This window comes from Onychostruthus taczanowskii, unplaced genomic scaffold (assembly GCF_017590055.1).
Source record: "Onychostruthus taczanowskii isolate IOZ18803 unplaced genomic scaffold, ASM1759005v1 scaffold16, whole genome shotgun sequence".
NCBI classification, from domain to species: Eukaryota; Metazoa; Chordata; class Aves; order Passeriformes; family Passeridae; genus Onychostruthus; species Onychostruthus taczanowskii.
In genome coordinates, this window is record NW_024498795.1 from 13,899,022 (window position 1) to 13,922,231 (window position 23,210).

General features: G+C 39.3%; 1 protein-coding gene across 6 annotated transcripts in view; it reads right to left on the bottom strand.

Moving 5' to 3' along the window:
* Positions 1-17,580: 17,580 nt before the first annotated feature.
* Positions 17,581-23,210, bottom strand: part of TRAPPC8 (trafficking protein particle complex subunit 8) — a 52,236-nt gene continuing 46,606 nt past the window's right edge. For 4 of the 6 annotated variants that reach the window (XM_041399277.1, XM_041399276.1, XM_041399274.1 and 1 more), the window contains 4 exons: positions 23,061-23,108; positions 21,575-21,720; positions 20,555-20,644; positions 17,581-18,616 (listed from right to left, as the gene is read on the bottom strand). In XM_041399277.1, coding sequence (XP_041255211.1) covers positions 18,382-18,616; positions 20,555-20,644; positions 21,575-21,720; positions 23,061-23,108 — 519 coding nt within the window. In that variant the 3' untranslated portion in view covers positions 17,581-18,381. The remainder of the gene's footprint in view (positions 18,617-20,554; positions 20,645-21,574; positions 21,721-23,060; positions 23,109-23,210) is intronic. The other 2 variants (XM_041399278.1, XM_041399275.1) reach the window with 1 other exon arrangement.

A 23,210-nucleotide genomic window follows, 5' to 3' on the forward strand; every position in this document is an offset into this window, starting at 1 on the left:
TTACTTCAATTTCCTTTTTTATTGTAAGTAGGATAAATACACTGGGCATTTCTCATTTTCTGTCTGTGCTGCAGGCTCTTCTAAAGTTATTCTGCTACTGCCACAGCACCCTCTAAGGATCACAGATGGCACTTTGAGAGACCTGTTGGTCTCTTACTAATGGAACATCCTCAACTAAGATTTCCATAAAAATACAGCTGGTATAGGAAGTTAATTGCCAAATGAAAAAATATACCTAGTCTGCAAATGTCCTCCAAGGACCAGTTAATAACAGAAGCACTGTTTTCTTCATGAAAATGTCGTATCTCTTGTATTTTGCAACTTACAATGCCCAGCTACACCTCACTCCAATGTGCACATGACCATGTACACCCTCACACGAAGTGGAAAAACATTTCTTAGAGATTAAGATCTGAAACAGATGAGGGAATCTCTTCTCTGATGTCTTGCTGTCAGTCCCTGTCTTGTGAGGAAGAAGTTGCATCACTTCAAATCTTCAAATTTACATCCTAGATTGCCAGAGTGATGTGGTCAAGTACACCAGACCAGCTAGAAGAAGAGTAAGGAGAAGGGGGATGGGGGGGTGAATTAAGGGGAAAAACACACTAACAAAGAGAAAATGTCATCCTGGAATGATGGGCTCCAGAACAAGCCATGCTTGCCAGCTCTGAACCAAAAAGATTCTGTAAGCAAGTGCTTTGACACTGACAGCACAAAGGTCAAGCACTCACGTGCTGGCTGCTGCTTTACAGACAGACACTGCTCCTCACTCCCTGCTCATCTGACATAGATGAACTTTTGACAGACATATGAAAGGATTTTATTCCTTTCAGATTAGAATTAGCTCAGAATGGATCCAAACTATTTCTTCAGAAGTACTGCTTATTTCCACAACCATCCCAGCTGCCAGTGATAAACTGACAATGGATAATGAATGGGAAATATGTCCTCACTATTGTTTCAACTTCTCCCTTGAAAAATTGAAGAAGAGTCTTGTAGGTGTTGTTCTTCTAAGTTGGAGGAGTAAGATTTACCTATCTATAAAAACTTTGGAAGTATCTTACATTAGAAATCATGACAGAATTTTTTAGCAGCTAGGAAAAGCTGCATGTGTCTCAGCCTGGGATCCTGAGTCTGGGTCAGAGAAAGAGTTTAAAGTCAATTTTTATGTACAACCTTCAGGAAATATTACTATTCCAAACTAACCTACTGGTCAAGCTTGAAGGAAAGGGAAAGTTTTTCTAGGAATATGAATCATGAAAAATACATTTCTTCAGTGCACAAACAGAAAGTAGATAGATATCAAGATTTGCAGAGTGACATGGTGAGACTAGACATGATTTTTTGACTTTTGCCATAGGCATTCTAAGATTATTTTAATACCACAGTTCTGTTCAAAAAGTTTGCATTGTTGTTGGATTTTGCCACACAATAAAGGAGAAAAACCAGAGTATCCAGGAGTTTTTTATGGCTCCAAATTATTGCTAGTGTTTAGAATGACTCCTTAGGGAAAGAAACCAAACAGGAAAGGGTAATAAACAATCCTTAACCAGAAAAAGAGAATACCCAGCAATGTGCAGAGGGAGGTCTTCAAGTGAAATGGATTCCTTATTCTTGAAGGATGAGGTCATAACTCTGATATTGTTTTTATGAAAGAGAACTAAAATTGCCTTCTCCTTAGGGACTGGGCATGATCTTCCAGCTCAACTACAATGCCAACTAAGGAGCTTCTCTTTGGAAGCAAGAAAAAACACATTGTAACTTAGAATTGCCTGGTCTGTGGCTTCCCCCAGGCCTGGCAGATGATAATAAGTAGATTTCTTCAATCCTGAGTCGTTCAAATAGAAAAGAATGAGAAGGAAAAAACCTTCAGCCCCCCTGCATGATTCAGAAGACTGGGCAATGTAATGTTTATTCCCCTCCACAACACTACCCTTTCCCAGGACCAAGAAATGAGAAAGTAAAAGACCCACAGGATCAGCATCAAGCATCTGTTTTACCAGGGAATCCTCTTGCTCAGAAGCAGTGTTCAAATCTCAGAAGCATCTTCCAGGTTGAAAGGTTACATAGGGAAAAAGTCTTGGTCCCACTGCCACAGGACACTGACATCATCAAGCCCAGAACCTCTACCTCCCATCTGGCCAAGGGAAAACAGCACAAAGTGGTTTTTCTTCCTATAGTACTCAGGACCACAACCTGTAACTGCTCAGAAAATCCCAGTTTTATAAAGGTTCTATGTCTGACAGAAGGCTGGATTTTTGAAGAAAAATAGTGTATTTCAGTCATGAAATATCTTGGCTATCAGCAAGAATTTGCTATTGGGGTTTGAAAGATGCCAGAAAATATATGTGCCATGCATGAATCCTGATTGCTACCAACAGGAACTCTTCCTGACAGGCCTAATACAGCATTCCTGTATTTAAATCTGATAGGCAAAATGCAAAAACCTCACCCTTCAACATTAGATAACATAGAAAATGTTGCAGTAAACAGACAGTTTCTTCATGCAGGAAAGCTAATTCTTTATTCCCAATGCTCAAATTTATAGGAAAAATCAGAAGGCACTGTGTTAGACTTAATTGGCTAATAATACATTTGTACTCAGTTTATTGGTCAGTAAATGGCCAATGTACATCTCTTACATTTCTTTATTTTTGGTTAGTTTACATATTTTGTTCACTGATTCTTGTGGGATAGATTTCTTGTTTATTACAGGTGCAAACAGTTCTCTTACCAGGATAGTTTGTTGTGCTAATTGTTTTTATTCTTATGATTTTTCACATGAGAAGTACAAGCTGACTGCGAGCTTAGCTACAGTAGTAGCAGGGCCTAAACTATATTTTATAAAGTCTTTTTTTTATAATATCTCTACTTGTATGCAACAAAAAAATGAAAGCATCATTCAGCTATGAGCAATCATCCAAAACACAAATTGTTCCAGTTCTTACTCTTTTCCAAGAGATGGCACACCTACAATAAATATCATGAGGTGTGTTGACGATCCCCCCATTCATTCCAACATTCCTCTGCAAACAGCAACAATTTTCAGCTTGGGAAGGTATGTACTTATATCTGACCAAACATTCCCCAATGCCAAAATAGTCCCTGCATGCAGCCCAGAAGATTTACAAGTCCATTCACATGATACTCTCTTTTAAGCTTCAATTCATTCTGACACAGAAACCCCATAGTAGTTAGTCAGAACATTATCTCTTAATGGATTTTTTTTTTCTGTTTAAAAGAAGTGTTTATTGTTTAATTAAAAAAGAACCTCCTTTGGTCAGCTCTGACAGCAATTCTTCTTATGCAAACCAGAAGTATTCTCTCAGCTGGAGAAGCAGCATCTCGAGCAAAAAGACAAAAGCTCTTGGCATTAAATTCTTTCTGTCCAGTGCCTGCTCCCCCAGCCTCTTACACCCCTTCTTAGGATCTCACACATTCACAGCCCCTTGGTTTCTCTGCAAGGGAAGATGTGCTCCAGTGCTGTGCTGCGCCTGAGACTTCATCATGTCTCCGAACATCCATAACTTGATGTTGAGATCAATAACCCCAGATCAATAACTTGGTAGTTGAGATACAAGACAGCGGAAAACCCAAAGTTCGCTTTCCACAGCTCAGTCCTGCTCTTCCCTCACTTCTGTGTAAGAAAGTCTTCCAAAAGAGCCAGAAGGGCTTTGAGCCCTCCTTGAGGGCTAGGAGCACTCCATGAAGTGTTGACACTGATCAAAAACAAAGGTAAAGATCTTTCACCTTACAGAAAACAGATAAATAGAAAAGTATGATACGAGACCAACATGTGCTCAGGCAACTAAGATCTTTCTGCATGCTCAACTAAAACCCATGTGCAACGCACTGAACACTTATTTTATTTGGAAGGTCACCACCCACCCCATTCCACACACAAAACCTTTAAGTTTGGCATTGCCTGGTTTTTGTAGAAACAGTCCTAATTTCTAGTTGTTCAATGTGGATCTCACCCACAGGATGACACAATGTGGCCAGTTCTAGTTTGCTTTTCCTGATAGATACTTCTGTGGAGCATTTTTAAGAGTGTCTCATGAGGGACATGGTATGGTCCCCTTATGGCACTATTGGTGTTTTACAAGGCTCAGAAATATGTTACTGGTAGAAAGTTTGTCCTAATTCTTCCTGATCCATCCAGGATGGCTATCCAAAATAAATTAATCCCCTTCCTCTTTGCAACAGCCTTGAATAATAGATAAAATGCTGTTATATTCCCTTCCCACTTCTTCCTCCTCTGAGCGAAACTCCTTTTCCAATATTTTTCATGCTTTCCTTTTAGGCAGTATTTTCTTTAAAATCCCAACTCATTCTTTTTCTGCATACCAGACTTCATCCTTCAGTTTATGGCCTCAAACTTGTTGCCATGACCTCCACAACCCATAGGCACATATCTGTGGTTCCTTAACCAAGCACAAATTTGAACTAAATTCTGCTTGCTTTTATATTCTGTTTATAAAATCAGGAATCCTCTGCAGTCACTGGTGGCTTTGGAAATGGGTAGTTTTAGAGATTTTCCATTCTTGCATCACAAGTTTTTTCCCCTGTGTTTAACAGAGATCATTAGAAACACAGTGGGTTATAAATGTTAGTACCTCATGCCCTGATCACATTGCCAACCCTCCCAGCAGTTACTCTGCTGACAGAAAAACACTACACAGAGCTCAGGGAACCAACAGAACAGATGCCTATGGATCCACCAAACAAGCCCTTTTTCCCTGAACAGCAAGTGCTTGGGTTTTGGACTTGGTTTGGTTTGTTTTAAAAGAGCAATTAACTCACTGGCCCGGCTCAGTGGTCCACAACCTCAAACCAGCAGATCATAAAGGACGATTCTCTTTAGAATCTTAATTTTTTGGCATTTTGCCCACAAAAAGTAATGGTAGGCATAAAATAGTGGAGTGCAGCTACAAGCAAATTCTTTCTTCTTGTAGGAATTATTTTCTAGAGCTTTGATATTCACTGTGCCTTTTCTCGTCCTGCTACATAGTTTTGGGGATGCACAGGCTACAGCCACCAGTAATACCAGTATATTGTGGAACTCCCCACGTGTAGCTGGGTAACAATTGCTCTCACACGAAGTCCACCAGCCCTTCAAATGACTTTGCTTTATACCAAATACTTAAGCCATTCTGTTCTCTATCTCAAGCCCTTTACTTAAGAATTCCAGGATTACTTTGTCCAGCTTCTCAAAAGGACAGGTACAATACTTTCACTTAACTGTATAATTTCTGCATTTGTCATTGTCCTCACCTGTTTCTCTTAGCTGTCCCTACTCTACCTTCTTGCACACCAAATTTATTTTGCTTTTTTTTTTCAGTTGTCCCCCTTTTGTACTTTAAAGCCGAGTTTGAAGATTACACATCTTTTTAGCCTTTCTCCTCATATTCCTTTGTAAACATTTTTATTGGCTGTAGTGTCTTGATATTATAGAACTTCCATCATGTCACAGGAAAAAAATTAAAAAGAACTCTCCTTCCATGACCTCCACCAGGACAGCTGTGACAGAGCCCCCAGATCATCTTCATGGCATCAGGCTTAGTCATTCACTGCCTGAAGAATCCTTTCTGTATGGAGTCTAATTCCCTGTGACTTAAAGGAACAATTCTTATGTCTCATATGATATTTCTGTAAGCCCTGAGTTCTTGCAGGATGCTTGGGAAGCTGCTTCAAGGTTTTCCTCATAAGTGAGAGCTTCTGGAGTTCTGAGGCTTTTGAAACCTCAGTGATTCTTGATATGAAACCTCAGATATTCTTGATATGGTGCCATGAACATGCAGGTGCAGAAACGTTACAGGGTGCTAAAGAAACCTGGCACAGACCTACATGAAACCATGTAATACATTTGCAGCAAAATTAATGCTACCTGGATATTACCTCCTCCAGGAATTCCCACATGATGCTTTGAGGCACATGGTATGATTCTTGGGGCTGTCCTGTGCAGGACAGCTGGGAGCTGCACTTTGATGATCCTTGTGGATCCCTTCCATCTCAGAATATTCTGTGATTCTCCGGTACCCATTCCCTGAAGAATCACTTCCTCAGTTTTGGGGGAAGAGGAGGATGGTGAGGCAAAGGAGGGAATAGCTTAACTTTGAGTTTTGCCTCCTCAACTGATGACTTTAGCCACTTCTGCCAACTTTGTTTAGTGGTTTCCGTTCATTCTGGTTTCTCTCCCAGAATAAATAATTTGCAACCTCCTAATCTAAAGGAAAAATACTGTTTGTAGAACATTCTTGCAGCATCCTGAAACTGTCTGAGGTTCAGGTGCCATGCACACCCTTCATGTGGTACTGAAAATCTTTGAAACCCTCTGATGGTGGTTACACTCTTTCAGTTGACTCCCTATCATCTGGTTTGGAGCTCTGAGAAAACCTGCCCAAGTGTTCCAGTGTTTGGACACAGCTGCTCACATTTCCTGCACAACAGCTCCTGCCTCCCTGTGTAGGAAAAGGTTAGCACACATTGCTCTAAAAATTGGCATTATCCTTTCACCATGTGACTATTAGTGAAAAACTGAAGATGAACTGCAGAAAAATGTCAAATCCAGTTTTCTATTATCACATGGGAATAAAAACCACAGGTCTTGGTGTTTAAATTTCTCTTCTTATGAGCTTGTCTGAACTGAATTTATATTTACCATCACAAAAATCCAGTAGGAAACTGGTTTAAACACTGGATGTGTTTAATACCTAAGAAACATTTTTTGTTTCAGGTCAAAGTACAACCAGTTTATGAGGTGCTAAAAAAAATGAGGAACGAACCCATCTCCTCTACCTTCACTAATCACATCTCAACTTCTCAAACAAATATTTGAACGCCCAGAGAAATCATTTTCTAAGCTGCGACAGGCAAAGATACATTAAAAATATCTCTGTGCAAATGCAAAAGCACTGCAATAAATTTTATTGGCCCTTCTACTAACCTCAGGAGGACTAACTCATGCAGTGTGGCTCCAGAGAATCATTTAATTTTTTTTATGGATCATGGGATTTTACGAGAGTAAATTCCAAATTTCCATTCTTTGCCTAATGTTTTGAGAGACTAAGAAGTAATGCCTTCAAGCTTCCAGCTCAGTGGATAGTAGCCTACTGTGAACCTACAGATTTCCTGTAACTGCCTGGATCCCAGAACTGGCACTCCAAGCATGACGACGCGACATGGAGCAAGCAATCCATGAATGGAGAAGGTCAGCGGGATGAACATCTGTGCAAAGCTCCGTAGATTCCATAACTGCATCACAGATACAACACCCCTCATGGTGCATCAGCGAATGTCCCGGGACGCCTTTAGAGCAGGAGCACCCCAGAGCTGCCAGCAGGCAGGTGACAGAGGACAAGGACGGTGAGCAGGAGCGCTCCGGGCCGGGGACACGGCACAGCTCGCCCAAGAAATGCTCTGCCAGCCAGAGTCCGGCCTGGAGCAGTCCCGATTTGAACACCCCACCCCTGCAAAGCGCCGGCGAAAGACGCGCTGCTCCGGCTGTGCAGTCATCCATCCGCAGGTTTGCGGGGACTCACGGACGGGGCGAGGAAGGGATGGATGGAGCCTTGCGGGAGCCGGTCCCTGCGCTCCGCAGCCGCCCGCAAGCGCCCGAGCCCTGCGGTTCCGCCCGGCCCGACACCGGAGCGTCCCGGCGCCTCCGCCAGGGAGCCCGCAGCCGCTCCGAACCCGGCCCCGGCTCCCCGAGATGTGACACACGATGTGACACACACAGCACAGAGCTGTAGCTGTTCCTGTCTCTCCGGGAAAAATCTCCATCCCGGATTCCACAACACAGGGGTAATAAAACTCCAGCAAAAACGCAAACCAAACCATTTATCTCTGCCATAAAATGTGGCGTGCTCTCACCAGTTAAAAGCCCACCTCAAAATCTACTGCTCCATACAGAGAAGTGAAGGGGCAGCCTATCTGATTAACCAAAGCAGCTCTAGAGCAAACCCGGTTCAGCCCTGGAATGTCCATGCTGCCACACCTTGTTCTGGGGCTCACATCACATCCAGGCCAGTGCAGAGGAACCAGGGATGCTCCACGTCCCTGCCGGGACTCAGGTCCCCACAAGCACCCAGGGGCCACTGCAGCCAACCTCTTCCATCCTTCCCAGGTACCAGGAGGCCACTGGGTCAAATAAAAGTAGCACACACACACATCCACACCCGGCAAGAAACACAGATCTAGGAAGCCACTGGGTCAAATACAAGAAAGCCGTAAAAGTAGCACACACACACATCCACACCCACACCTGGCAAGAAACACAGATCTATTTGTCACACTTTCAGCACAAGCTGAACCCAAAATGTCTCTGAAAATAGAAACTGCTCCCAAAAGAGCAGCACGTGGTGCTGAGGCAGAGGGTGGAGGGTGTCATGCCAGCAACACCACCAACCACACAGCACCATTTCTGAGTGCCCTCTAAGCCATGACACACAGGCACTGTGTTGAAATTATTGCTCCTAAATAGTCATATTTTATCATTTTCCAAAAAGTTAAAAAGAAAAAAAAAATCCAATAAAAAGCACCTCTACTTAAAACCACTGATTTTCTGTACCAAAAAAGAGAAAAGCTATTATTTTCTTTAAAGTTCATATTTTATTCCCACCAAAATATGATAATGAAACAGAGAATAATGCAAATCAGCCTTCTTGCCATTTTTTATTTTCTCTCCATTGAAATATGCCTTTATTTTGATTGATTCCTGTTCTGCAAATCAAGAAGTCACATAGACTGTTGATGTTACAAGCAAAATTATGGCACAGTATACAATTCCCAATATAAGCATATCTCCCAGAAAACCTAAATCTTGTTTTCAAAGCTAGTGTGCACCTGGCAACTGCTCTGACTTTAACAAAAGCCTCCAAAATATCACCAGTCTCTGAACTGATAGACTAGGAAGAAAAGTAACAATATGTACTATTCTGTCCCAAAAAGTAACACTTTTAAAGAAAGTGGGTTTCTTAGGAAGCAATATAACCTTATGGTTATTTTTGACCTGAAAAATTAATAGTCAAGGATTTTGAATTGCTTTGCACTGATTATTAAAGTGAAGCAATACTTTGATGAAATGCAAAGAGACAATACCAGGAATCCTGAAAGTCCCTACCTTCCCTGGTTCTTAAACCGTTCCTTTGCATTTTGAAGCTCTGCCCAAAAACTTCCTGCCTTAGATTTCTGTCTGAGCCACAATTCAAACACTTCTCCTCCTTCTCCTTCTGTATTTTTTAGGTTTGTTTTGCCAGTTTCATTTTGCTTTTGCAGAAGACAGTTGTCATAAGCAGCAATTTTAGAGTGGTCTGTGATTATCCATCGAAGCCTTCTGACCTCCAGCCTAATATTCTTTAAAGCTGTATAAAGGATAATACAGATTTCATCTCAAAAAAAAAAAAAAAAAAAAAAAAAAAAAAAAAAAAAAAAAAAAAAAAAAAAAAAAAAAAACACCAAAAAAAAAACCAAAAAAAAACCACCACAACAAAAAGCCAAAACAAACCCTTTAGAAAAGCTCCGTTTTATAGGACACAAGTCTCATGTGAAAAATGAAAAGCTCTATCAGCATATTCCCTGGGTTTTGCCGGAAATATCCACCAGAGCATACCTGCCCCTACTGGTGTTTCCTGATATTTCTGCAGGAATTTGAGGGAGAAGGAGGCTAAGGCTTTTATGTTTATCTCCTTTTCCCATACAAGATAAGGAATGATGGTTATATCTTTCCTTCTTCCATTCTGCTCATGAACTGAGAGCAGGCAATTTCAAATAGCAAACTTACACAACTTTTCAGATACCATATTACACCCTCTTCCTTCTCTTGGCCACAGGTGCAACTGCTCATTTTCCTCATTTACCCTATCACTTTGTCTTAGGTCCAGTATCAGGACAGAATAAACTTAATTGAGATTAAATATTTGTTTGAATTTTTTTCCCCCTCTGTCCCTTTTTAGTTGCCTAGTGACTGTCCTACTTGCAGATGGGATAGAGTTCATTTTTTCTTAGTGGAATGAGAATATGGACTTAGGCATTTTTGTCCCTGCTCCTAAAGAAATATAGCAATCTCCAATTAATTTCATTGAGACAGACACTCTATCAATCAGTGGTTTCCAATGTCAAACAATAGCAGAGTGTCAAACAGTTGGTTTTGTACTATTAATGTGTAAAAGCAGAATTTTGAAATGGAGACATTGACTTTTTTCTCCTCAGTCAGGAGCCAGTGCTGTCAGTGCTGTCATTTCTCATCTCTGCGTCTTTGGAAACATTGCATTGATCAATGCATCCCTCATACAGGTGCTGTATAAGGAACACCAGACCTGACTGTACAATGATAAGCAGCCACACATGACTGAACACCCCTGACAGGAATAATTACCTGTTTAACAAATTTAACTGTCTTCAGCAGCATACAGGATTTTTACTGAGACAGTTGAAGCAGAGCATTCTTAATGAGCAGGACCACAGCAGGATACTCACAGCAGACAATTCTATTTGGTAAACTGCCCTGATTAAGGATATGGATAACATAGTCCTCATTTCATTGACCATCAAAGTGCTGGAAATTAGCAACTTGCTTTTAGTTACTAAGTTCCTCCTAAACTATTTTTGCAAGTAGGAGTTTCTGGACTGGTGTCTCATCTGCCCTGAGGGTGCCAGTGCAGGTGTGTTGGTCTCACAGCTCACTCTGGGATTGCTCATGAGCTCAACCAAAGAGCAGGTGCTTGAGCTCTTGTTTCCATATTATTTCTCCAGAGCTGCTTGGGGCTGCAGGGATCCCACCAGGCTGGAATCCTCCTGTCATGCTCTCCTCACTCTCACTGGGATACAGAGCACTGACTGCACAGGCAGAGCATCAACTCACAGAAAGGATGTTGGTTTCAAACCAACACAACTAAATGCACAAGTTTTCATTGTAAAGGGAGGGGGAAGCCACAAAGCTGCTCCTCCACAACATTTCCACCAACACTTAAGCCAAAGTGAGGAAGAGGGTGGTAGCACAGTGAAGAAGGTTTCCACTACATATCTGCCCTTGCACTGTCATCCCAATGCACATGTTCTTGTTAGTCTTGTGTAACAGAGACCTACCACTGCGCAAAGACCTCCACTAAAAGGGATTTAAACGTCCTGTTTTTAATTGGCATTTTCCCATGCCAAGGAAATGAATGCCTTTTCATGGCAACCTTCATCAACGTCAAGTTTCACACACAAATTATAGTGCAAAATGCTGAAAACACCTACGAAGCCTTCTGAGAAATTCCAGCCCATAGCCAGTTACATGAAAGAGTAAACAAAAGTAAACTTTTCTCAGGAGTATGTTCAACACCCACACAGATTTGCTGAACTCTGCTTATAGAGCAAAAAAAAAGTCTTATCTGGTAGGAAAAAATGTGGTGACAAGCAACAATAAATTATTCCCTATCTCCTTGCAATCATTTACAGATCCATTATTGAAAAAGTCCTAGATATTACTCCAAAAATATATGTACTTTAGAGTGGCATCTCAATAAGCTAATAAAATATTCTGCTCTAATTTGCATCTGTAACAGAACAAATGAATTTAATAGTGTTTTTAGTACATCTGAGGATACAATTAATCTAGAATGCTTAGCACTCATGTGACCTACAGATGAAGAGAGTGGATTTGAAAAGCAGCCAGAAAGAGAACACGAACCTCTAAGGCAGTGACATGTCCCCTCTGTGATCTGGAAAATAAAAGCTGTGATCCTTGAGGACAGATGTTAAAATGAAAAACAGTATTGCTGTGATTCCTGAGTCTTGTCCTCTTAACCTGACTGACTTGTTCAATCAGTTCTGTCAGAGCAGGAAAACTTTCTGGGACAGTCTTTTCTCGTAAGCCTCACACTGCTCCTCCCAAGCAGAGCCAGAAGTGCTTTGAACTGCCACTGCCCTTTCCTCTCTCTGGCAGCTCCCTCCAGTTGCCCATCGCATTACAATTGGGATGGATTTTTACAGAGGTTTTTTTGGTTGTTTTTTGTGGTGGGGGTGAGGGGCGAGGTTTGTTTGTTCGTCCATTTTTTAAACTTGTCTCATGGCTGCAGAACTCTTGGTACAAGCGAATCATGTTTTCAAGTATTTCCCATACATCATGACAGCTACCAGTGCACATTACAAAAACCTGAAATTTTCAAAGCATCTCCTGGGTTCAAGAGCTTAAGGTTAATTGCCACTAAAACTAAATGCACCTAATACAACCCTGGTGTCAGCAACTATAACAAATGGAGCCCATGCCCTGAGTACACTTGTGTCTCTCCCCCTGGCATGCCTCAAACAACAGCATCTACACTGACAAGTGAGGAAAGGTGGGTCTATCACTGATGCTTTCTTCACAAGGATAGCAAGAAATACATTGCCTGTGAATTTCAGGACGTATTTCTGTTCTTGGTCAGAAAGGGTTCTTACTTCCTCCACAGACTCCTCAATACACAGAAATACGCCCCTCATCCTAGGGCTTCAAAGTACCCGAGGATTGTAGGGTAGCTGTTTAACGATCATTATTAAGTTATTTCCCTCAGTAAGTAAAAATCTATAGGCAGTCTTGTTTTCTTGTTTCTTTTTTTTAAGCAGAATTTTCATCATCCTGGAGGAAATGGTAAGGAACTATGCCACAATAATCAGGAGGAGAACAATACATCTGTTCTAACTTACAAAGAGGAAAACCCACAGGAATAACATTTGCAAGCATCAGCGGAATTGATGCATACACTGCTATAGTCTACAAGCAACAATTTTTAAACTGTGTTCATTTTTCCACTTCTTCAACTACCATTAAGCAATTAGCAGAACTCATTAACCAAGTGACACTTCACAAATTAATGATTTACTCCTGTAAACTAGAAATGTGTAGTAAATAAATCTTGACTTAAATAGGATCAGGAAACACTCAGTGTTTAATCAGTACTCACAGTTTTAAAAACAGAAGTGTTGAAAAAATTATCTTCTGTTCCAGCCTAGCTTTTACTCTATAAGAATAATTTTTTTTCATGAAATTGTTCGAGACTGAAGAAAAGGCAATGTGCATATGAAGAAAGACTGAAGTTCCCTCAGTGGATTTCTGTTACTGCAGACATCTTTAATATATTCAGAAATAATCCCTTATCTCACTGGAGCAAGAGTGTAATAAGTGAAAAACATCCAGGAGTCTCTACTGCATTCATTGCAATTCAGTGACCTGACTTCTGATACACCTGGACTGGGTGACACCTTTGGTGTAGACAGCTCTGTGTCACAGCAGATTCTGAATTAAAGACAATCTTTAATATTAAAAGTTCTGCCCCCATTAATCTGACTGTGGCTGTCATCGCACCACATGGTTGCATTCTCCAGGCAGTCTCACAGGCAGGGTGATGGCTTTTCAGTAAGGCAGCTGTACTTACATTTACAGCTGAAGAATATCAAAAATGTTGATTCTGTAGTTTAGTCAGAGAAGGGAAATTTTAACTTTAGATCAGTAAGAAAGCTTTGGTATAGTGTCCAGATTCTTTACATTGTGTGGTTTCTTCAAATCAGATCTTCAAACTGTGACCTTAGGTTTAAATAATGAAAACCAACCTTTTTTTTTTTTTTCCATTTTCATTATTCCATTATACACTATCCTCTTTTCCAAGGCATGTTCCAGTCACTCTAGCACTTTGACAGAATTTTTCTCACAACTTAATTATACTATCTTTTTTTCTTAACAAACATGCTAAACATGTATCTCTCTGTGTTACACAGGGAAAGAAATTTGGTAACAGCTCAAAATACAGCCCACATTGGCCATGGGCATTCAAGTATTATTTCTGCAGAAATTCACTATGTCAGTGAATCCAAATTTGAAATCCTTCTATTTTTATCTTGGAACTTTATGTATTTCTTCTGGAGCAGCACACAATTTGAGCAACTGCCAAAGAACAGTTACTTTGAACCTCTCTATTCTGCTACTGGACTTGGCAAAATCCTATCACAAAAATGAAACTAAGGTGCAGCTAACTTTATGCTTCTAGAAACAGGAGAATTTCCTAATACTAAGAACTTTTTCAAAAACATCATGAAATTGTACTTAGTAGCTTAGGTACTTTTCCTGTCCAGAGGGAAGAAATACAACTCCAGAAGGAGCCCAAAGTTATTTAGTAAAAAAAACTAAATTTTTTTTTGTGGAAAGTTGATGTTTCAAGGCACAGGTCACTAGAGCATTTGTACCTGAACAAAAACTAGTTACTATCAAAACTGAAAATGAACTGGTTCTCATTTCCTTTGCTAGCTTCAAGTCTAGGATCCTGAGAGTCAGTAATTACCAATGACCTATGAGATGAGGGATAATAAGGAATACTATTTGGCTTTCTGTGTAAGGACTCGGTGGGAGAGAAACAGATCTTCAAATCTGCTATTGATAAGTTTCTAAACACAGATCTGACCTCTCCTTACATTATTTTTGCCTCCTGCTATTTTTACCTTTGATCAATCTCTGATTGATACCAAAAGGTTGTTATGAGTTGCTGAATCTATCCTCAGGCAAGTAGCAAGTTCTTGATGGACAGAGTAAGTTCATTTTCCCTCCCTATAATGGTCATATATTTAATGCAATTGTAGTGGGTACATCTCAGTTATTGCAATTTATCCATAACCTTCCCAGTGCATATCTATGGTGCTTTTCCCAAAAACTACCAACATTTTTGAGAAACATTTGTGTTTCTGATTTTGCTTTGATTTTTTACATACTATCTCATTTATCACTGTAAAAAAACAGGATGAAAAAATTATTTTGAGTGGAATTTTCAGAAGTCTCTGGGAAATCTATTAGGAGAAATTTCCTTTTACTTAGGAAAAAAATGTTATAAAAATGCAATGGATAAACTGGTTCAGTGCCCTTTTTCTACTTAGAAAGTTAATGTTTTATTATTTTGAAATAAAAAAAAAATGTACTTCTTTCCCCCCCATTTTTTCCCTTTCCCCATTCTTGTTATTTTCCCCTTTCCCCCCATTAATCATTTTCCCCAATAATAATTTCCTCATTATTTCCCTGTCCCCCCACCTTTCATTCTAAATTTTTCACTGACCCTATGTGTCTAGTCCTACTTGTTTCACTGTACAGTCTTTCCAGGACAAGTAAATTATTTCAGAAACCTGGCAAATTTTAAACTTCACAAAACTGTATTTAAATGCAGGGGACTTCAGTGGATTTTGTATTAATTGGTATCAAGTCAGGCTGAGTGGCAAAGACCAACTATCTCCAAACTTCCAAACCCAGAATTGTAACCAACTCCTGCAGAGAGCACAGGTTTTCACACATGCTGAGTATCAGGAGAATATAACCTGTCTTAAACCATGGTAAAAATTGACTTTTTATGTAATTTACCAGACACTTTTCTAGTAAGACAACAATAATAAATTAAAATTACACCAACCACAAGAGTAAGTAAATGGCCATTTTGTCTACAAGTTAAGCAATTAATATTGCTTTTGCTACAAACTTTTAGATATTTATTGCTAGTTAAGTCATTATTGCATTACTCAATATTTAAACAGGATTTTAATAATGTCATTTCAGCTGGAGACAAAGTGAATTTCTGTCATAAGTAATTTAAGCATTAAAGTTATGTTAATTTTTCCTGTTTTGAAGCACAGAAAAGTTTAGCTTACAAGACAAGGCAACAAATTCAGAAAACTCCACAGCTTTATCAGCAAAACCACCCCTTCAAAAGAATTTTTAGAATAGAATACTGTCCTACTTTCAGCCAAGACAAGTACACAGTATAAAAAATAAAAGAGGAATACTCCATGTAGAACGATTTCTACTATTTTTGAGGAAGCAGATGGGAATTGCTGTTTGAGACAAGTAAAAGCACAAGACCTTGCTACGTTATCACAGTCATCTCCTACAGGATCCACAGACTCGGACTAACTCTGTAAAACCTATCACTCCAGATTTGCATTGCACAAGATAGTAATCTGTCAATGCAGCATTTCAGCAATTTTTGGCAAAGCAACTTACAACCACCTGAATTCCTCTAACAAAGGATAGAGCAACACATGCCATGAACTATGGAAGGAATAGCAGAATTCACCTCATCTCAGGAACAGGTTTGTTGGTTACTCAGCTCAAAGGAAAAGCCTAATTTTATGTGTATTAGTATATGGAATTATTTCTGTATTTTAAGTAATACAAGATAAAAATATTCCCAAATTCCCCAGACTGAAACAGGGCATTTTATTTTCACCAAAACCTCCAGCTTGGCAAGTTTTATGTTGCAAAGACAGCAAGACAGAAATCAAGATTCCTAGTGCAAAAAAGAACCCTTGTATCTCATTGTCTTTGAGAGCTTTTGCTAGCTATCTCAGAAGTAAGATGTGGTATTACGATCTACTGTGAGCCACAACATTGCTGTGACAGAGGCACAAGCATGCCTTTGCAGATTGCTTATTTACTCAATAGCAAGACAGGATTAATTTTCATTTCAATAGAACTGTTTTCCATCATCACTGGGAGTCCACAATGTGGACACAGAGTTTGCCTTGTGAGAATCCACTAAGGAGGCATGCTTTAGCTCTACTTCCATGCTAGTTCCTCTCCTAAGCAATCATGATTTTTAGAGCTCCCAAAGACACACTTAGAATTCCTAATGACACACCAGGAGAGACAAAGAGCATATCTCCAGCCAACCATTGCTACTGCAATTCCAAGACAGGAAAAGCTCCAGCATTACATTTAAAATCCAGAAAAGCAGGTTGCCAAGGACCCTCCTCCCCCAAACACCCACAGCTCCTGCCGAGTCTCAGACTGATGAATCACAGATGGCTCAGACGTGCAGGTGAGCGTCAGAGCTTACGCATTTGGGTCTGCAGTGCTGAGAAGCTCCAGGAGCTGCTTTGCCCTCCATCATCTCATCTCACTGCTCCATCATTAAAAGATTCACAAATTCTCACCTGCTTTTTACCTGCCAGCCACTGCTCAACAGATCTCACTGTAAGTTGCCATTTGTATCATCTCCAGCCTCCATCAGAGAACCCCAGTTCCCTCTACAGGGTCTCTCTTCTTCCAGTTTCTAAATGTGATGCTCTTGATAACCTGCTTTGGACAGGCTATCTTAAAATATACACCAACTGTGACTTAGAACATTGTGGCCTACAGAGCTCAGCTGAATGGCATCAATAATGACTCCTTTCCCTAAATGGGTGTAAGACAGAAAAAGCAATGATGACACAGCTTAAGGCTACAATGCTGAGAACCTTTTAGATTATTCCTTCAAGCTGTACATCAGCAGAGGATTGAGGCCTGAAGCAACATATTCATTGATAGAGAATATTTCAGTATTCTACTGATATAGCCACATGATCCACAGTCCTATTATGCTTGACTATGAAAGGTTATGTGCTGTAAATGGGTTCCAAGACTCAGGAAGTCTGAAGTCCTGCAAACAGTCATACCAAACACGAGTAAAATTGGAAGCCTTACCTAAAAATAATAAAATGCATCAGAAAGTAGATGCACTGTCTCATACACCAGCACTGTCCTGTGATGGCAGCAGCACCTGTGGATTGCTACAGCTGTATGCAAAGGGAAGCAAAAAGGCCACCAGTCCATACAGTGAATATGGTGTATGCTTTATTCTATTTACAGTACATTTGTTATAAATATAATACATTTCTTGAAAATCTTGAGTAGATTTTTTTTAAACAGATCAGTTGTTATAGTTACATAATAAAGTAAGTGACAATTTAAATGACAATCTCATGGTTGTGAAATAGTGCATTCTGTTTTGAGATGAATGAGAAAATACTCAAACTGGTTCAAATTTTATTTTTAAACACCCTAGGTGGACTTTTATGTAAACCATGAAAAGTCACCTGTTTCCATAAATATGAAACCAAAATATTAAACTAAAGAACCGAGAATCAGAAATGGATTTGAGAGACCTTATTGAACTTCACAGTAGGGTTGGGATTTACCTTGACTAATGGCTTCAGACAGGAAAAAGCCAGTGAGGTTTTCTTCCTGAATCATATCCTAATACAGCCACAAATATTAAACACACCATGCTGGAAGTTGTAACAGCAGTCAAGCTGCATTTTTGACAGGGCATTGGACGTACAAGTATCTTCAGATCTGCAGTTAGAGTATTTTATGAGTATCTTAATTACCAGAGAAGAAGTACATTATAAAAGGATAAACGTATGTTCAGTCCAACGTGCATTGCATCGAGAAACAAACTGACAAGTCATTTGAATATTTTGCTATTTTCTTTTCTACACAATCTTTAGTAACAAGTTAGATGTTTGAGGTGCTATTTCAAAAAAACTGCAGCAAAATGTCAACCAGCAATGTAAGAAAAGAATCCCATTTATTTTTTCTTTTAGTGCCTTTTTTTTTTTTTTAAGAAGTGGTCAGATATTATTGATAATAATCAGTGCAGGCATGGAGTTCTGCTGACTTGTTTCAAACAAAGTAACTTGGTCCACAAGCTTGGCAAATACTCTGGGGGTTCCAAGGTTATAGACACCTGTATGAACGAAGCAAGCCTTGAGCTGCAAGCTATAGACCTCCTGGCCTTTAAGCTGAAGCTTGTACTGTGTTTGCCCAAGCCATGTAAAAGATCCATGTATTTCTAGCGCTTCAGAGCTGAAAAAAAAATAAAAAGATTAAAATGTTAATTCTCTGAATTTGAAGCATTATTACCAATTTACAGGACTCCCTCCAAAGGTTTTCCCAAGATTTCAGAACGCACTGTGTCCCCCTCACCAGGCCCTTACAAAGTTTGATACTTTATAGAAACTTTTCAGAAGTCAGCAGGGAACTCATTACTATTCTAGCTCTCCTCTCTCTTTGATGCTGCTGAGTCTTTTTGACTACTTGCCTACAATCACTAACCTTAAATCACTGCCTTCCCCAAATGCATACTGCTATCTTTGCTCTGCAAACCCTCCTTATCTTTAAGAGTAGGTTTTCTAGTAGGAGGAAGCTGGACTTTGCCAGGATTAACAGCTGCCATTATAGCTTCACACAGAACTTCACTTAACATTTTATCAAGATACTGTAATACAACTTAAAAAAAAAAAAAAATCACCTGTGTTTGTCTTCTTTCCTACTACATCCCTATCCACTCACACCCATTCCCACAAATACATAAATACATGCAGACTCAGAGTGCCCTGGGTAAATTTAGGGATGCTTATGTCCATCCATCAGCTCAATTTAACTCTGGGTCTTACCAAATATTTTTTGATGTTCTCTGTCTCACTCAAAAACCTTTAGAGTGGCTCTCCCCTTAGCTCAGATGAATCATTACAAACCTTTAATGCGTTTCTTTGGTTCCTAATGTACTGTACACGATACACAGGACATTAATTACACATAGATGTATAATGAAGAACTCCGTGTATTCTCAGCTTTCTACAAAACTGGCAAGTAACACTAACACTAAATGTAGTAACAAGATTCAAATTGTCACAGTTTAAGGAATTCCTATTTCAGGCATTCTTAGGTCTGTCCCATGAGCTAGAGTTAAATCAGACTGCATGTCACACAGGAATAATCAAGATGGTGCTCTAGAGACATTGCACTAATACATTAAGAGAGAGTGTGTGGGGGTTTTCTTTTTAAGCAGTTTCAAGGTACATGAGTAGCCTAACTTTCCAAAGACATGTCTCATAATGTAACACAACATGACTATCTTTTGAAAAAACAGATCAGTGAATGGCTTCCTAACTGTACCTGAAAAGTAAACCACACTTAAATTTTCTGTCATCTATTTTTGAACCCATGTATTAGGCTCTGGGCTTTTAGTATCTCATTTGGCTCCATGGACTGTTGACAAGAAGGCACTGCTCCCCCATGACTGAGCCCCCACAATGTCTTCACAATCTTTCTCCCCTCCCTGGTGGCAAACAGACCAGGTCGTACTATACTTAAGAGGGTAGAAGGGGAGCTGGCACTGCACTACTCATGAGTTGAAGTTGCCTTGTTTAAACAGAAGTCTCAGAATTACAATGGTATAGATATCGTGGCACTGAATTCTCTATCCCACAAAAATTCTTCCGTAAAACTTTTAGAAACAATTCATTAACACTTCCTCAAGGTTAATATTTTCCCACATACTACTACACTACTAAGCAAAAACGCAGTCGTAAGAATCAGGTGCTAAACCTAGAGGAAGTCTTAAAAATATCCAAGGTTCTCCGAAATTTTATATTAAGCCAAATTGCAGGAGGAAGTTACTGTCTCCAGATTACTCAGAATTTTAAAAACAAAAACCTAACAACTTATGTTTAATAAAATTTGGTGAGGCTCCTATTTCACTAGTGGAAAAGCATTTGCCTTTCTCTAGGAAAGATCTGCTGAGTTTTAACTATTGAAGAGTCAGAATTAAAGGCCCTGTCTTAGCAGAAACCGAAGACTCACAGTTAACTGTATGAGCCCTTTATCAACTTCCATTCTTTCAAAGAAGCCACTGTTGAAAAAATCCTATTCTAGATATTCAATATAGTTAAAATATTACAAGACTCCCCAAGCTAGGAAAGGTTCTTAAAAAATATTTGTTTATTAACATTTGCACACTACCTTGCTGGTTTATGCCGCAAATCAATCATCACATCTACAACAGCTTGGGAACAATTGGAAAGTAGGAGAGTGACAGGTACCAGACAGAGGCTGCAAAGAGAAACAGATCCACATTAAAGAAAAAAGAAGTTATTTTGGATAGTCTTAATTATACTCTTAAATAGTTAAAATGAATTCCAGTTACATGGAATTTATATATAGTTGTCAATTATGCCACAATCAAGACATTGTAGGTAGAAATATAATCACTTACCCTGGTAGAGCTACTTATAATAAAAGTTGTCAATTAATACCATCTCAGTTTACAGGGAATTTGCTTGTGTGACATGAGACATTCCAGAATGGGATAACATGGTCCAGTACACTATTTTCTGAATTTCTGATTGGCACACTTTGGATACTTTTCTTCTGCACTGCCTCCTGTAGCAGAGTTGCTGACACTGGGCCTTAAATTATATCCTGAACAGTGCCCAACCAGAACAGATAGCACATGCTTTTACAGGCTCCAACCAATTCACTCTAGCAGCAGGCTTTCTGAGAGAGGTTAATACTGATATTCTTCCAGGAGACAAGCCCCAGTGATCTGAATTGTTACCACCTTTCCTTCTGACCTAAGTCAGAACCATGTGCAGCTAATTTGGCAAGTGAGATGTTGTAGACATAACAATTCCTTTGAGGTAAAAACGTACATCTTTCTTTCTGTCTGGCTTCTCAAAGAAAACACATTGTTTACTCTGACAACAAAAATAAACACAAAGGGAGCAGACTATTTTTTTCCAGTAAGTTTGATAACATTACTTGTTAACAGTGAAACTATGAGCTATGGTATTACAGTCCATTCTTTTCTACATGAAACTTTTATTTTATCTATAAACTTCTGAAGTTGTGAGTTTAAAAATTGAACAAGATTTCACTCTTGCATACCAGACTTTAATATCATAACACACACAGCATCTCTCAAAAGGATTTATGTCCAATTAACAATATTTTTAAAATCTCTAAAAGTAATGTTTCACTAACCTTTTTTGATGAAAAGAATGATTAAAAGACTCTGGATAATGAAGACTTGTCTTAATAAGGTTAGAAAGCTGCTCTGGTGTTGGTCTTGCAGGTACTGGTGTGTTTTCTGGTCGAAAAAACTTTAAAAGAACTGTTTCTGGTAGTTCCTGAAACAAATTTAGAGTAACATTGAAAATAGTAACATAAGGTATGAGAAATCCATTCACAGAAGTCTTACTTCTCCATTATGAACTATAACTCATAAGGAAAGAAGTCTGCAGCATCATGAAGCTCACATTTTTTTCCAATGTGGTTTGTATTTAAGCATGCTGGATGAGGAACTGGTATGATTTGTCTATTACCTTCTTTTGAGACAGATTTCACAGTTGCTTATGAAAACACTATCTGTGCAAGTTTCACAAAAGCACACTATTGTTGCAGTGGTTTGCTAGTGCTTGGGTTTGGCCTCTAGGGAAGAGGGACAGCATTTGCACTGCTCCCTGTTCAGCAGCTGTACCAAACAACAAAAAAATTCATCACCTGCCCTAGGAAGTTCAAAACAGGAAAGCCAATGCACAAGTTTCCCTGAACAGATCCAAAGTAAAGCAAACAGAAACTTACAGGAACATGTTAACACTGACAGAAGGATTGAATAACAGCGTTTCTTTGAAATTGCATAACAAGCAGTTACAGATATGAAAGTTACCTTTCATCCCCAGCTGAAGGCCTAAGACAAGCTCTAACACACTACTTGGGATTCCCCCTAACCCTTTGGATGGAATGAGTCTCTGAAGCAGAAGAAATTAAGTGACAGAAAGCTGCAACCAGCCTGCATTTGGTGCAGCATTTCTGTCCAACATCATCTAATCTGGTTTGTGAGCAGTATTTATTCAGGAAGGGGTTGCCCTTTAGTACTTCCTTATGAACCTACTCTGCAGAAAATCCATCTTTAAAGGAAAAAAAGAATTTGCAGCAGTAAATGTCACTGCCTACTAAAAACACATGAAACAAGATTTTTAAAAAGCCACCAGTAAGTTGGGTACAGTATAATAAAATTAATATTTTTCATTAAAAGCTGATAAGTTGTACCTTTCAAGTTGAAAAGAAACACTACAGGCAATGAAACCTGATTTAAAAAGCAAACACACTGGGCATTCGGAAATGTGTGTGAACACCTTAGTCACTGTGCTGATAATACCAGGAAGACACCAAATGTTTTCACAGGCTTATAAGTCTTCCCTTTGAAAGGAAGAGTAGTTTTTTCAAAAAGCAATTTGAGAAGAAAAAAGATATTCCATAGTAACAATAAAATGTATTTGAAGTGTATTGGGTGTTTCCATCCTACCCTATCTAACAATGCAAACTGACAGCATGAAACACAGCAGAGATTATAGGTTTTCATTTAAATTATTCTCTCCCCTCAAATAATAGTCCAACCAATTTTCAAGGCTGCCTTCAACCACACAGCAATATCCTATGTACTGTAGTTTGCCCTAGAGTCAATTACCTGTTCCAAGTCCTCCCAATCAGAATTCCCGAGTATTTTTTTAAAACCCTACAAAAGACAAATACGAATATTTACCTCTACAAGTAGACAAGAACATCATGAAATGTAGCAGAAACATTTACTGGTGAAAGTGCAGAGTGCTGTTAACAC